The sequence below is a fragment of the Mobula birostris genome, chromosome 21 (assembly GCF_030028105.1).
Source record: "Mobula birostris isolate sMobBir1 chromosome 21, sMobBir1.hap1, whole genome shotgun sequence".
Classification (NCBI taxonomy): Eukaryota; Metazoa; Chordata; class Chondrichthyes; order Myliobatiformes; family Myliobatidae; genus Mobula; species Mobula birostris.
The window spans coordinates 50,483,467-50,499,962 of NC_092390.1; the positions used below are offsets into that span (position 1 = coordinate 50,483,467).

The 16,496-nt window shown below is 44.1% G+C and overlaps 1 protein-coding gene across 7 annotated transcripts in view; it reads right to left on the reverse strand.

Moving 5' to 3' along the window:
- The window catches only part of lhpp (phospholysine phosphohistidine inorganic pyrophosphate phosphatase), a 152,261-nt gene that overhangs the window by 63,348 nt on the left and 72,417 nt on the right, over positions 1-16,496 (reverse strand). For all 7 annotated transcript variants that reach the window (XM_072239455.1, XM_072239454.1, XM_072239461.1 and 4 more), the window contains one exon: positions 10,933-11,025. In XM_072239455.1, the coding sequence (XP_072095556.1) occupies positions 10,933-11,025 (93 nt within the window). The remainder of the gene's footprint in view (positions 1-10,932; positions 11,026-16,496) is intronic.

The window sequence follows — 16,496 nt, forward strand, 5'->3', positions numbered from 1 at the left end:
TACATAGATAGTAGGCGTAAGAAGGGCTACGGTCCCAGTGCATGCTGATGGGAGTAGGCAGTTTAAATGGACTCGGCATGGTCTAGATGGGCCGAAGAGCCTGTTTCTGTGCTGCACTTTCCAATGACTCTATAATCTAACTGATGCAGCTATAATGCCTTCCGCAGTTGAATAAGTACCTACACTCTCCTCACATAAATCAATAAAGACAGTTAGTTATGGTGAGACAAATCTCTCCAGAAAAATATTATATACGTAGTCGACAGTAAACACAGCAAAAGCTGAAAATAAAGATTATTCAATGAAATTACTGGGGAAGAATTTCCGTGGAGTTCCCCGATTCCTTGCAATGCTTTGAGAAGAAACTCCAGAGACATTGCAGATGGGTATAATCACTTATACCTCAATATTTGTCCGTCATCTGTCGATAAATCACAAGACACCTCTCAGAAATTCTACTCTTCTGATTTGAAATAGCTTTCAATGAAAATACTAAAGTATAAATCATCGATGCTCAGGTACATCTTCAAACTCACTTTACCAGTACTACCAATAATTTCTGAACGGGAGCAATGGTGCTTTAATTGAGAAAATTAGGCATTATTTTCTTGCACCAACCTCAGAAAGGAAGGACAAATACATGCAGATGCTGCTTAAGATACAACTGCATGTGAGCAGTGGTGCTTGCAGAAGCAGGCAGTGGCAGACGCATGCAAAAATGGACTCTGGCCTCAAGGGAATTTAGTGATTTACAATCAGTGAAGGGTAATAATCACTAAAGGCACTGCAATTATCCCCAAATCATTTAGGATTTAAAAAATCATTGGTGAGAAGATAGAGGTCAAAAGGTCTCATGTCAGGGGAAATAAAAAGCTCCGGTCATCAAACCCAAGGTATAAAATACTTTTTTTTCAGGCTGACAGGGTAGGTGGGAATATCTAAGGGGATGAGCATCTGTGACAGGCAGTGTGACCAGCCTATAAAATGAGAAAAGTAAACAGCAGTTATTTTGATTAATAGGAAGCAGAAATAGCCACTGCAGGAGTTAAGAATTAGTGCTCTGTGACAAGTAGTTGATGTCAGAAATATTACAGCCATCCTTGGTAAATTTAGTCACCTAGAAATACACAGCAAACTAAGTGCATAAAAAAATCCATCACACTTCAGAATAAAATAATAGCTAGAAAGTAAATAGTCCTTCAGTCACAAATATTCTCCAAGAGCCAATATTCCAAGATAAATTTCCACATTTTCTTGTATATATTACCTGTGAAAAATGCTATAGCAGTAGTTAAATAGTCTACAAAAATCCATGTTGAAGCTTGATGCAGCCATGTCTAAACTGCAGCAATCTCATGCACTCAGGAAGGAGCACCAAGAATCCCCAGTCTCTGATTAGGTATTTGGTTTATTCTATGTGCATGTCTCCTGAGAGACTTCCAACCATTTCAGGTCTCAACACAAATGCTGTTGCCCATTAAATGATAATTCTTATGTGTGATTGTTATTGTGTTGTAGAGATAAGTGTGAATTATCTCCCAGTAAAGTGATGGCTTGTGCTGAAATAAACCATATCAAACAAAAAACATGATTTCTAATATTACAATATTTTCTACAGGGCAATTCACAAATCATAGAAGTAATGGTTGATATTTTCAAGCCTTTATACAGCTTTCTGTTATTACTTTCTGCTAAAATGATGCTTATTCCCTTCACTGGCAAAAAGTACGCGGTTGACAAATAAGCCAGCGATCAAAAATGCAGACACATAACTTAATTCAAATCAGGAAAAATCTTTTTTATTATGCCTCTCCATTGAAAGTAGCTAACCTGCTACTTAGACTCACCCACTGCTTTTGCTTATATGGGAACAATTACAGATCAGACTTTGACATATATACACCACAAATCAACCAAACATCACATTTCTACATCAGTTTAAATTGTGAGGAACAAATAAGGTCAATAGCTTTCAGTGGATTTTATGATAAGATTAGCTTTATTTGTCACACGTACATCGAAACATACATTGAAAGGTGTTGATTGTGTCAATGGCCAGCACATTCTGAGGGTGTGCTGGGAACAGCCCGCAAGAAGTCGCCATGCCCTCTGGCACCAAATTCACATGCCGACAATTTACTAACCCTACCAACCCATACGTCTTTGGAACGTGGAAGGAAATCAGAGCAGTGAGAGGAAACCCATGCAGTCACAGGAAAGACGTGCTAACTTTTTACAGACAGCAGTGGGAATTGAACCCCTATTGTTGGTGATATAAAGTATAATGCATGGTCCGACGCTACCATATCACTCATATTGTCATTGTACCGGTGACTATTAATTTCGCAATCACAATAGCAGTCAGGGGATTCACAACATTTGTCAAAACAGAAAAATTCGAACCAACTTCCAGCAAAAACCCTGCTTTCATTATCTCATGTGCAGAACTTCTGCTATTGTTGGAAACCTGTGATTTTGAAATCTCAAGTGGTCATTCTCATCAACAAAAACTACTGTATAGCTTCAACAATTATTAAAGATAAAGGGTAAAAGAAACGAGTGTGGTAGTATTTCAGTTTGAAACAATAGGAAATCTATTTCTTCATAAACTTTTCCATTTCTATTTCACTCCTTAGATGCTTCACTAAAGGAGAAGATGAATAGGTCCTCTTCAACCCTACTGCATTCTTTTATCCCCGATGTGTGTATCTTTCTAATAAATATTCAACAGACCTTACCACTAATAGCAGGAATTGTTCTCCAGATAATCAGTTTTTGTATCCTAAGGGACTCCTTTGCATTAGGCCTGAACTTGAGTTTTTTTTTATAAAAACACAATTCATACTCATATGACTCATATTGTGCTCAGGATTAACAGTTTCATGCAATTACTTCCAAATATTCCTGTTATAAATTCTGTACTTATTTATCTTCTTTCAAAGCAGAGAAGTCAGCACTTCTCTAACCTTCCTTTACAGCTGAGACTGCTGACAACTGAGTGGGTGCTGAGGGTGAGTGGTGCACGAGGCTTAGGGTTTCGTTTCGATCATGGGAGATCACCACTTGCCCTTTTGTTCGAAAGCAATGTGCAATTTACAGTTTCCAAATGTGTCACACACAAATCAGAGGTCATTCATCCAAGAATAAATCCCCTACAATTAAAATAGGAATGTTGACAATGCTTCCATCCAAGATCAGAAAGTGACTTTTATAAGATAAGATTAGCTTTATATGTCACATGTACATCAAAACATACAGTGAAATATGTCATTTGTGTCAATGACCACTACAGGCCAAGGAGGTGTTGGGGGCAGCCCTCGAGTGTTGCCATGTTTCCAGCACCAACATAGCATGCTCAGAGCATACTAACCTTAACTCTTTCATTCTGGAGGAACCCCACAGCATCACGGGGAGAATGTAAAAACTCTTTACAGACAGTGGCGGGAATTGAAGCCGAGTCACTGGCACTGTAAGCCACGCCACCTTATTTTTAACACAGCTTCTAATTTTTGTGCCCTTAGAATATAAAGTACTGTGGTCGCGCTGATACATTACAAGTGAAAGCAACACACTGAGTCGAGCAGGGTCTGGTTGAACTGTTTACTGTTTAAATCTGTGCGCACTTAAGTGCTTGCTCCCAGCATCCCACTCCTTTGCGGGCCAGAAGTGATGTCGGCTTCCGGGCCAAGGTCTGCCTCACACTCAGAGCCCTCTCAGTTGCTGCTGGCTGTGGACTTGCCCGTGACTGCTGGAGCCGGTTCGCTTGCCGCATGGGTGAGCTGCCACATGACCACCGCCCCCCCGCCCCCCCAGAAACGGCGCTTGGAGGTGCAGCCTGCACACTATCAGTTCTTTTAGGTGGCCGGTCTCATCGTCGTGGGGGTGGCACCGCAACTGGGCATTCAAGGTCTAGATGCACCGGTTTGAGTCGGTCAATGGTAAAAGTCTCTTCAAGACCGCTGATGTCGAGAACGCAGGTCGTCCCATTATGGCACACCACCTTGTAGGGTCCTTCGTATGGTCGCTGCAGGGGTGGTCTGTGCACGCCTCCGCGAACGAAAACATACTTGCTCTGTTGTAGGTCCTTAGGCACGTGATGGGACGTTGTTCCACGATGGGACGTCGGGACTGGGGCAAGTGTTCCAAGCCGCTCCCAGAGTTTAGTTAGGACTGCCGTAGGTGTGTCCTCTGGGCCACGGGGTGCTGGCACAAACTCACCGGGAACTGTGAGCGGGGCACCGTAAACAAGTTCAGCCGATGATGCAGCCAGATCCTCCTTGGGTGCCGTGCAGATACCAAGCAGCACCCAGGGGAGTTCGTGCACCCAGTCTGGCCCTCGGAGGCATGCCATCAGGGCTGACTTCAAGTGCCTGTGAAAACGTTCCACCAGGCCACTAGACTGCAGGTGGTAAGCAGTTGTTTGGTGGAGCTGGGTTCCGAGTAGTTGTGCCAGCGCAGACCACAAAGCCGATGTGAACTGCGCACTCTTGTCTGAAGTGACGTGGACTGGGAGTCCGAACCGTGCCACCCAGGTGGTAATCAGGGCTCTGGTGCACGTCTCCGTGGCCGTGTCAGTGAGTGGGATAGCTTCCGGCTACCTCGTGAACCTGTCCACCATGGTGAACAGGTATCTCGCTCCTCTCGAAACCGGCAGCGGGCCGATGATATCCACGTGGACATGTTCAAACCTCCTATGTGTCGGCTGGAAGGGTTGCAATGGGGCCTTCACGTGCCTCTGGATTTTGGAGGTTTGACAGTGCGTGCATGTCCTGGCCCAGTGCCCAACCTGCTTGCGTAGGCCATGCCACACAAACCTGTCTGCGATCAGCCGGATGGTCGCCCGGATGGAAGGATGGGCTAAGCCATGCAAGGTGTCAAAAACGCAGCGCCTCCAAGCGGTCGGGACAATGGGCCGAGGTTGCCCGGTGGACACATTGCAAAGGAGCTCATTACCTTCGTGCCCAATGGGTATGTCTTCGAGGCAGAGTCCTGAGACAGCGGTTTGGTACGCTGGCATCTCGCTGTCCGGTCGTTGCACCTTAGCTAACGCCGCATAATCCACCCCCGGAGACAGAGAGTGCACTGATTGGACGGAGGTGCGCGACAGCACCTCAGCCACCATGTTGTTCTTCCCAGAGATGTGCTTGATCATGGTGGTAAACTCTAAGATATACGACAGGTGGCGTTGCTGGCGGCCCGACCACGGGTCTGACACTTTGGCAAACACGAAAGTGAGGGGCTTGTGGTCTGTGAAGACTGTGAACTCCCTCCCTTCCAGGATGGCATGCCTCCCTGTCGAAAGCGCTGTACTTGTTCTGGGGGTCGTAGGTGCCGGCCGAAAAAAGTGAGTGGCTTCCACTGGCCTTCAATGAGCTGCTCGAGCACGCTGCCAACTGCTGCGTCGGAGGCATCCACAGTGAGGGCAGTGGGGACGTCGACCCGGGGGTGGACCAGGAGCGTGGCGTTTGCTAGTATGTTCTTGGCTTGTTCAAAAGCCGCCGTCGCTTCCTCTGTCCAGGTGACCTCTTTGATCTTGCCGGACATCAAGCCGAAAAGGGGCCATATGATCCGGGCCGCTGAGGGCAGGAAACGGTTATAAAATTTAACCATCCCAACAAATTCCTGCAGGCCTTTAACAGTGCTGGGCCTGGCGAATTGCTGGATGGCTTCAAGTTTTGCCGGCAGGGGCACAGCTCCACGGTCGTCGATCCGCTGTCCCAAGAAGTCGATAGAGGATAAGGCGAACTGGCACTTGGCGGGGTTGATAGCCAGGCCGTAGTTGCTTAGGCGGCGGCAGAGCAGGCGTAAATGTGCTAGATGTTCCTGGCGGGAGTGGCTGGCGATAAGGGTGTCATCCAGGTAGATGAACAGGAAGTCCAGATCTCGCCCTACTGCGTCCATCAGGCGCTGGAACGCCTGCACCGTGTTTTTGAGCCCGAACGGCATCCTGAGGAACTCAAACAGGCCAAAGGGGGCAATGAGGGCCGTCTTGGGTACATCGTCCAGATGGACTTGGATCTGATGATACCCTCAGACCAGGTCAATCTTCAAAAAGATGCGCGCCCTGTGCAGGTTGGCCGTAAAGTCCTAGATGCGTGGTACCGGATAGCGATCGGACGTGGTGGCATCGTTCAGCCTCCGATAGTCGCTGTACGGTCTCCACACTCCCGCAGACTTGGGCACCATATGGAGTGGGGAGGCCCACAGGCTGTCGGAACGCCGCACGATCCCCATCTTCTTGAATTCCTCTTTTGCGAGGCGGAGCTTGTCGGGCGGTAGCCTGCGGGCCCGGACATGAAGGGGAGGTCCCTGTGTGGGGATGTGGTGCATCACGCCATGCTTGGGGTCTGTTGAGGAAAACTGCGGCGTGATGATAGATGGGAACTCCAATAACACTCTAGCAAACTCGTCGTCGGAATAAGTGACGGAGTCCAGGTGTGGGGCCGGTAACCTGGCCTCACCGAGGGAGAAAGTCTGGAACGTCTTCGCATCGACCAATCGTCGTCCCTTCAAATCCACGAGCAGGCAGTGCGTGCGGAGGAAGTCCACACCTAGCATTGGCTGTGACACTGCAGCCAGTGTAAGTGTCCATGTAAAGCGGCTGGAACCGAACTGCAAGGGAATGGTTCTTGTACCGTAGGTGCAGATGGTGCTGCTGTTGGCTGCCGTAAGCTCCGGTCCTGTTCTTCTAGCTCGGATATCGTGGCTCGAGGGGGGTAGGACACTGATTTCCGCCCCTGTGTCCACCAGGAATCTACCCCCAGAGTGCTTGTCCTAAACATAGAGGAGGCTATCACGGTGACCAGCCGCCGCAGCCATCAGCGATGGCTGGTCCTGGCATTTCCCTGGAACGAGCATGGCGGTCAGCAGTGGAGGGCCCCGGAACCCCACCTTTGATGATAAAAACACCAAGACTCAGAAGTGGTGCCGTCCCTTGGTGTGGGTGTTACCTGCTCTGCTGCTGGGGTGTGGGAGGGCTGGACTTTCGGCCGTGCCGCAGCACGAATTTCGATTGTGGTTCCGCCATTTAGTTTGCCGTGCCAAAGCATGTCCGTGCAGGCAGCTACCCTGCGTGGGTCTCTGAAGTCTTCATCTGCTAGCAGGAGGTGGATGTCTTCTGGCATTTGCTCCAAGAAGATCTGTTCGAAAAGCAGGCAAGGCTTATAGCCGTCTGCCAGTGCTAGAATGTCACTCATCAGGGCTGATGGCGTGCGGTCGCCCAGGCTGTCCATACGCAGTAACTGCGCGGCCCATTCGCGGCGGGAGAGGCCAAATCTGTGGATTAACAGGGTCCTGAGTGCCTCATACCTGTCTGTTGCTGGGGGCTGATGCAGGAAGTTGATAACGCGGCCCTCTGTCTCCTGGTTGAGGGCGTCCACCATGTAGTAATACCTGGTGGCGTCTGAGACAATTTGCCTGACCTGGAACTGGGCCTCTGCTTGCTCGAACCAGACCAGGGGTTGAGTGGTCCAGAAGGTTGGCAGTTTAAGGGAAACTGCATTCCGCAGAGCCGAGTTGTTCATGCTGGGTCCAAATGCCGTTGGACCGTCGTGGTCACCAATGTGGTTGCGCTGATGCGCAACGAGTGAAAGCAACACACTGAGTCGAGCAGGGTCTGGTTGAACTGTTTACTGTTTAAATCCGCGCGCGCTTAAGTGCCCGCTCCCAGCATCCCCTGCTCTTTGCGGGGCGGAAGTGACATTGTCTTCCAGGCCGAGGTCTGCTCCGCACTCAGAGCCCTCTCGGTTATCGCTGGCTGTGGACTCGCCTGCGACTGCTGGAGCCGGTTCGCTTGCCGCGTGGGCGAGCCACCACATTACCCTGTTAACATGATTTTTCATTTCCTTCTCAACACCCCGTTACTCTAAGCAGCTTAACAAAATTGCATAATCTATAGCAGAATAGTTTTGCCGAAGAGGACAAGCAAAAGAATGAAAAGGGCAAAGAATTGTACTTGATGATAATGAGCAGGGAAGTATTATGTAATTAATTTTACTTGGAACAGTCAGCACAGGAAATATTGATATGTTTTAGATTTTTAGTTCCAAACACACAGTCCCAGAAATGCAAAAGTCCAAATTCTGCTCTCCATTCCTGAATATGTGGGCAGAAACCCAAGATTGAAAGAGGACATTTTAATATGCTCAGCACAATAATTATGCTATATCAAAACCTTGACATTAAATAATTCCTAAAATAATTTACATGCCTCATCTTTCACAGTGCCCATAAGTTACATGGCGTGTTTTCTAGGGTGTGGAGAGGTATTTTATCACATGAGGTGAAGTATCAGCTGCATTTCAGTTGCAATGCATTTAAAGTAAGTGCACTGAGTGGATTCTTAAACTCCAGTGAAACCCAGTGCAGAGTGCATAGATTGATACACGAGATCAGAGTGTTATTTATTTAAAATTTCTTCATCTCCTGCCTCTGGAATTTTTGACAAAACACTGTTACAACCCAGGAAGCCAGGTGGCCACATAACACAATACTTAAAGGGCAGACTGTCTTAAACTAAGAATTACTGCTCACAACCAATATTCCAAATACCCTAAGGCAGGGGCTCCCAACCTTTTTTTTATGCCACGGACCCTTACCATTAACCGAGGGGTCTGTAGACCCTAGGTTGGGAACCCCAACTCCAAAGGATGGAGACAAGTGGAAGGTCACCTATTAGGTACTGATAGGTGTGGCGCGTGGCCAAGTGGTTAAGGCGTTGGTCAAGTGATCTGAAGGTCACCAGTTCGAGCCTCACCTGAGGCAGCGTGTTGTGTCCCTGAGCAAGGCACTTAACCACACATTGCTCTGCAGCGACACCGGTGCCAAGCTGTATGGGTCCTAGTGCCCTTCCCTTGGACAACATCGGTGGCATGGAGAGGGGAGACTTGTAGCATGGGCAACTGCTGGTCTTCCATACACCCTTGCCCAGGCCTCAGTCAACACCGAAAATCAATGGACAGTCGAAGAGGAGACTGATAATGGATACCTCTCTCCCTAGTATAAAATTAGAGTGACTTGTATCCTCGTAAACTTCAAAAAATGCTGCACTTTCATTATTTAAAACTTTTGTAAAAAAGCTTGCCAACATCCACCCAATAATCATTCTGAAAAATTGCAATCACTGTGTGCAAATGATGCTGTTGGTGGAAATGGATACCATTGCTAGGGTGTTAACCAAGCAAACTACTCAATTCTAAGCAGAGTTGAGCTTCTTTATGGTGGTTGTATCATCTAAACCAGAATTCTATCACACTATGTAGTTGAGCTTTACAGATGTTAGAAGACAACAGTATTCCAGCTTGTAAGGGCAATAGAGAAAAAAAATGAAATTGCTGGAAATCTGAAATAAAATCAGAAAAGGCTAGAAACAGCAAATCAGGAAGCATCAGCAGAAAGAGAGGCAGAGATAATGTAGCCGAACTTAAGAATGCTGGTTAACAGTCTTAGACCCCACTTTTCTTTCCACAGGTGCTGCCTGACCTGCTGAGTGGTTTTTAGACTATTGTTGTATAGCTGGTTAGGTCTGTTAACTAAGAAATTAATCTACAAAACTCCATATGTAAACTAAGGGGAAGAGTCAATATTTATTGAGTCACTATATTTTCAAATAAGAAAAATGTACCTTTATGTAGAGTAAGGTAAAAAGTTGTAAGGAGGAGGAGAAGATGGCGACGCAATGCAGCTCGCAGTGGCCACTCCAGTGGTGATATCTGTTATTTGTCAAGTAGGGTGCCGTGCACAATCCTGATTTGATGGAGACGGACGTGACAGCACGGAGGAACATCTGGTGAAACTTCTGAAATGCCCGCTTTGCTGCTGCTGCTGCTACTGTGTGATCCAGTATCTCCGGAGGGGAAGGCCCCGAGTCCTCGGCGTTGCTTGTTGCTCGGCGGCCGGGGCAGGGTCAAAGCGCTCGGCAGAGGATGGTGCTTGGAGAGGCAGTGTTGGAGGGCTGGTCAGAGGCTCGAAGTTTTCGGACGGACTCTGAGTCCGCTGCAGTCGGGTGCTTCCAATGGTGCCGCATCGGCAAGTTTGCGGCGCTTGGAGGTTCATAGCAGGGAGAGTTTCTCCCTTCTACCGTCTGCGTGAGATGATGGGGCTATCGGGACTTTGAGACTTTTTTTTACCGTGCCCATGGTCTGCTCTTTATCAAATTACGGTATTGTTTTTCACTGTCGTAACTATATGTTATAATTATGTGGTTTTGTCAGTTCTAGTCTTGGTTTGTCCTGTGTTTCTTATGATATCATTCTGGAGGAACATTGTATCAATTTTTAATGCATGCATTTCTAAATGACAATAAACGAGGACTGAGTGTCCTCATAATCTAAGAAAAATAAATTCAGACCACAGTCAACACTCAACCAATCCACCTCTGGGGTACCAGGTCATACAAGTAGCTAAGTGCACTTAGAATATGCAATTGTCTACCACTCTCTTGATTTCAGTCCTCAAAGCAGCAAAATACTGTTCTTTTAAAAAAATACATGATTTCTGTTGTTAAAATTCTCTTCTATAATTATATAGGCTGGTTCAGTAACCTCTCCTTTGCAAATCAAAAATAATGTTCGTTTGTTCTAAACTTGTTCTGTACAACACATTTAAATTGTCATTATTATTTCTCCAATTATCAGACAATTCAGTTTGAAACCAGTTTATTGTCACATGCATGAGTAAATATACTGAAATGAAAAACTTACCGACAGCAGCAACATAGTAACATAGCATCAGATACACAACATTTGCAAGAAAAGCAGGAATTACACAAAATTATACAAGAAATCTGTCACTGTCATATAGCAAAACAATTCAAAGAAAAATCAGTAACCATTTGAAAATCTGAATGAGTGAAAATCACCAGAAACAGTCCAAACAAGGTTTTCTTCATATAAGTGACAATACAAATACCTTGTATTAAAGATTAAGTCCTACCTGATCTGGTTCCAATCCCATATCTGATAAAGCAGACAAGAAGAACATTTTTGCTGGTTTGCCAACAACTTCAGCTTCAATATCACAGGCGTACTGGTAGAAGCAATAGAAAGAAAATCAGATTTACACGCTTACTGTTAGAAAACTTTGAATGCACAGTTGAAGTACAGAAATGCATTAAAATAAATAAGAGACGAGGAAAACAAAGAGAAGTAATATGGTTGTACATTATGTATGTATTTATTTGTTAAGATGTGTCAATTGTAATAAGTGGCTTGTGCAACAACGAAATGAATAATTATTCACTCTGCAAACTAATTTGATGCATTTTTCATAAAGAGTTTGCCTTTTTGGGAAGAAGCTGTGCTCTGACAACAAAAAACCCAGGAATAGTATTTCTGACCAAAAATTATTAAAATAACCAACACCCACTTTAGATATTGTGCATGGCAAAAGCAAATGCCATTGGCCATTATTTTGTAATCAATGGCAGTCTGACTGCACTTCTCATTAATCCGTGAGAAATGTTCATACCTCCCTCAAGTACCAGGAACTTATTATGAGAAGCTGGCCTGTAGTATGGATGCTTCAGAATCAGACCAAACCCGCTGTGCAAAAATTGACAGCTGGCTAAGCCATGCCCCTTGGCTTATTTAGGTGTCAAAACTAACTTCTAAAATTATTCAAAAACTTATTAAAATGTAGAAAAATGAAAATAATAAAATAAAAATAAGCATTCAAATATGCTAATAGTTACCTCATTCCTTTACAGTGACTGACATCCTGGGCCAAGTCTGGACACTTAGATTTCCCATTGTATCTGACAGGGATCAGAGATGCATAAATGGAAATTCCCACAGATAACTATCAGCAACTTTCGAGACTTCTGCCTTTTCACAGAGGTCTTAAAGTTGCTGTTAGTTAAGAGAGGAAATGCTACACTCAATGTGTGAAATACTTCCCTGCCAAATCTGTGCCATCACATCTCATGCATCAGAGTACAGAAAAACAGCCTTCAAGTGTTTACACTTTCATACTGACATTCAAATGTGTTATATTATACTATATCCATCACTTTATAAGTTGTACACTAGATCGGATGTCAAGTACACTTAAAAAGCTCAACACACACACACACTCCTGATGAAGGGTCTCACCCCAAAATATCAACTGTTTATTTCTCTCCATAGATGCTATCTGACCTGCTGACTTCCTCTAGCATTTTGTGTGCTTTGTTCTGGATTTCCACATTTGGAGAATAGAGCAATTTTGGCCCCATATCTAAGAAAGGGTGTGCTGGGTGTGGGAGAATATTCAAGGGTTTATGAGAATTTTCCCAGGGATGAAAGAGTTAACGTATGGGAAGTATTTGATGGCTCTGAGCCTGTAATCACTGGAGTTTAGAAAGATGAGGGAATATCTTATTGAAACTTACTGAATATTGGAAGTCCTGGATGGAGTGAAGGTGAAGAGAACAACTCCAGCAGTGGGAGATTCTGTGACCAAACAGCACAGTCTCAGAATGAAAGAATGTCCCTTTAGAAAGATGGGTAGGAATTTCTTTAGCCAGAGGGTGCTGAATCTGTGAAATAATTGCTACAAATAGCTGAGGCGGCCAAGTCATTGATATATTTAAAGTGGAGCTTGATAGGTTTTTGCATAGTAAAGGTCTCAAAGATTATAGGGAAAATGCAGGAGAACGTGGTTGAGAACCAAAAACAAGTTAGTCACAATCAAATGACAAAGCAAACTCAAAATGCCAAACAGCCAAATCCTGCCTCTATATCTTATGGAGAAGATGGGGTTGACCACCTCAGTCCAACAAGGCAGCATAAATGTTCCATCACGTGTACAACATCATGATGGGCTAGAAAGTATAAAACGAGGGTAACTGGAGAGAAACTGTTACCACAAGTAGATGATTCAAGAATCAAGAGATACAAATGACAAATTCAAAATTCAGATAAAAGAGTTGAGATTAAGAGGCAGAAGCAAAATGAGAACAGCAGAGAAACTTTGTTAAGCAGCGAACTGTTAAAATCTGGAACTCTTTCCCACAAAGGTAATGAAGATATATTTAACATTTTCAGAAAGGAATTGAAAATACATGAGGAAAAACAGTGCAGGACTGCAGAGAAAGACCCAGGGAAAAGGAGTGAATAGATTGTTTTACAAAAGTCAGCAAAGGTTTTCTTTGCTGTAACTAATCTACACTTCATCATAGTTCTTCCATGATAGGTAGAGGTGTTCAATTGCTTTCTTCAGTAACTGCCTAAATTAATTTCTCTTTACATTAACTTCAATAAAATGACAGATTATCAGGATAGTTCATACAATCTTGTTCTATGCAATTTTACTGCCATTTTTCCTGAATTACAACGTTCCGATATTTCAAAGCACTTACAGTGACATGCAAAAGTTTGGGCACCCCGGTCAAAATTTCTGTTACTGTGAATAGCTAAGCGAGTAAAAGATGACCCGATTTCCAAAAGGCATAAAGTTAAAGATGACACATTTCTTTAATATTTTAAGCAAGAGTACTTTTTTATTTCCATCTTTTACAGTTTCAAAATAACAAAAAAGGAAAAGGGCCCGAAGCAAAAGTTTGGGCACCCTGCATGGTCAGTACTTAGTAACACTCCCTTTGGCAAGTATCACAGCTTGTAAACGCTTTCTGTAGCCAGCTAAGAGTCTTTCAATTCTTGTTTGGGGGATTTTTGCCCATTCTTCCTTGCAAGAGGCTTCTAGTTCTGTGAGATTCTTGGGCTGTCTTGCATGCACTGGTCTCTTGAGGTCTATCCACAGATTTTCGATGATGTTTAGGTCGGGGGACTGTGAGGGCCATGGCAAAACCCTCAGCTTGCGCCTCTTGAGGTAGTCCATTGTGGATTTTGAGGTGTGTTTAGGATCATTATCCTGTTGTAGAAGCCATTCTCTTTTCATCTTCAGCTTTTTTTTTTACAAACGGTGTGATGTTTGCTTCCAGAATTTGCTGGTATTTAATTGAATTCATTTCTTCCCTCTACCAGTGAAACGTTCCCCGTGCCACTGGCTGCAACACAAGCCCAAAGCATGATCGATCCACCCCCGTGCTTAACAGTTGGAGAGGTGTTCTTTTCATGAAATTCTGCACCCTTTTTTCTCCAAACATACCTTTGCTCATTGCGGCCAAAAAGTTCTATTTAACTTCATCAGTCCACAGGACTTGTTTCCAAAATGCACCAGGGTTGTTTAGATGTTCCTTTGCAACCTTCTGATGCTGAATTTTGTGGTGAGGACACAGGAAAGGTTTTCTCCTGATGACTCTTCCATGAAGGTCATATTTGTGCAGGTGTCGCTGCACAGTAGAACAGTGCACCACCACTCCAGAGTCTGCTAAATCTTCCTGAAGGTCTTTTGCAGTCAAACAGGGGTTTTGATTTGCCTTTCTAGCAATCCCACGACAGTTCTCTCGAAAAGTTTTCTTGGTCTTCCAGACCTCAACTTGACCTCCACCGTTCCTGTTAACTGCCATTTCTTAATTACATTATGAACTGAGGAAACAGCTACCTGAAGACACTTCGCTCTCTTCTTATAGCCTTCTCCTGCTTTGTGAGCATCATTTATTTTAATTTTCAGAGTGCTAGGCAGCTGCTTAGTGGAGCTCATGGCTGCTGATTGTTGGGGAAAGGTTTAAGGAGTCAGGGTACAGGTTTCCCCCACTATCCAAAGGTAGAGCGTTCCGATGAAACGGTTCGTAAGCCGGAATGTCGTAAAGTGAAGAAGCAATTACCATTTATTAATATGGGAAAAATTTTTGAGCGTTCCCAGACCCAAAAAATAACCTACAAAATCATGCCAAATAACACATAAAACCAAAAATAACAGTAACATATAGTAAAAGCAGGAATGATATGATAAATACACAGCCTATATAAAGTGGAAATACTTTTCTGCAGCGCTGTCTAGCGCAGCGAAAATCTCACAGCAGCACTCTCGGCAGAAACACAGCGCAAGTGCTCTCGGCAGAAACACTCCCTCCGGTAACCTTTAAGCTATGAAGCTGCCAAATCATACCAAATAACACATAAAAATACACAGCCTATCTAAAGTAGAAATAATGTATGTACAGTGTAGTTTCACTTACCAGAATCGGGAAGACTCCAATGAATTGGCAGTTTCGTCACAGTTAAACACTTGCTTATACGAATAATCACCTTTTGAAATTATTTTCTTCAGTTCAGCTAGGAACTTTTCGGCAGCTTCAGTATCAGCTGAAGCACTCTCTCCGATAAACGTTAAACCATGAAGCTGTCCTCACCTCAGAAACCAATCAAACCACCCATGACTACCTTTAAATTACACTTTCATCACCATCATCCAGTGCTTTCTGTTTCAGCTAATTAAAAAGACTGACTGATTTCTCCTTAAGTATAAGAAAACTTAATGGGACACCACGCTTTGTACACTCATCAATCCATTCAAACAATAGACTTTCCATTTTATCCATTATTGGATTCTGACTAAGAGAGACCACTTTGCTATGTGCAGAACCAACAGTAACATCAGCAGCTTTCAAAGTTCCTTCTCTCTGCATATAAATAGTGTGAATGGTGGATGCAGGCAAGTTCAACGCACGGACAATATCCTTAATTTGTTCACAACGATGGAAACGCTTAATTATGTCTAGTTTTATGCTAAGTGTAACACCCTTACAAGCTCTTTTAGGCTTTTTCGATACCTTAGAACTCATCTTGCAAATGGATGTACAAAATAAATCGAGATAAAGCACATGTTTAAGCAATGCCGGCTAGCATGCAGTTCCGGGGGAGGAGCTTGGCTGTTTGGGCGCACGCTGCCCTTTTTCGTAACATTGAAAACACCTTCTGTTAGCGAAAACAGGTAACTAATGTAGGTCTTTTGTAACAGCGAGGTGTCGTAAAGTGAACGTTCGGAAAACGGGGGCCACCTGTATTTATAAAGCTTTGAAATTTGCATCACCTGGCCTTTCCTAACGATGACTGTAAACAAGCCATAGCCCTAACAAGCTAATTAAGGTCTGAGACCTTGGTAAAAATTATCTGAGAGCTCAAATCTCTTGGGGTGCCCGAACTTTTGCATGGTGCTCCTTTCCATTTTTTCACTCTAAAATTGTACAAAACAAAAATAAAACACTAATCTTGCTTAAAATGCTGAAAAGAATGTTTCATCTTTAACTTTATGACTTTTGGAGAACAGTTCATCTTCTACTCACTTAACTATTCACAGTAACAGAAATTTTGACCAGGGGTGCCTAAACTTTTGCATGCCACTGTATGCTGACTATCCCTAATAATAAAAAGGTACAGCATTCATCATTAAGGACCATCACCACCAGGGACATGATCCTCTTCTCATTACAGGTGCCTAAAGAATCACACACAGCATTTTAGGAACAGCTTCTTCTCTTCTGCCATCAGATTTCTGAACAGTCCGTGAACTATTCCTCTTTTGTATTATTTTTTATTGTAACTATTGTATTGTTTTATGCCTTTCACAGTACTGCTGCCACAAAACTAACCAATTTCACAGCGTATGTCAGTGAT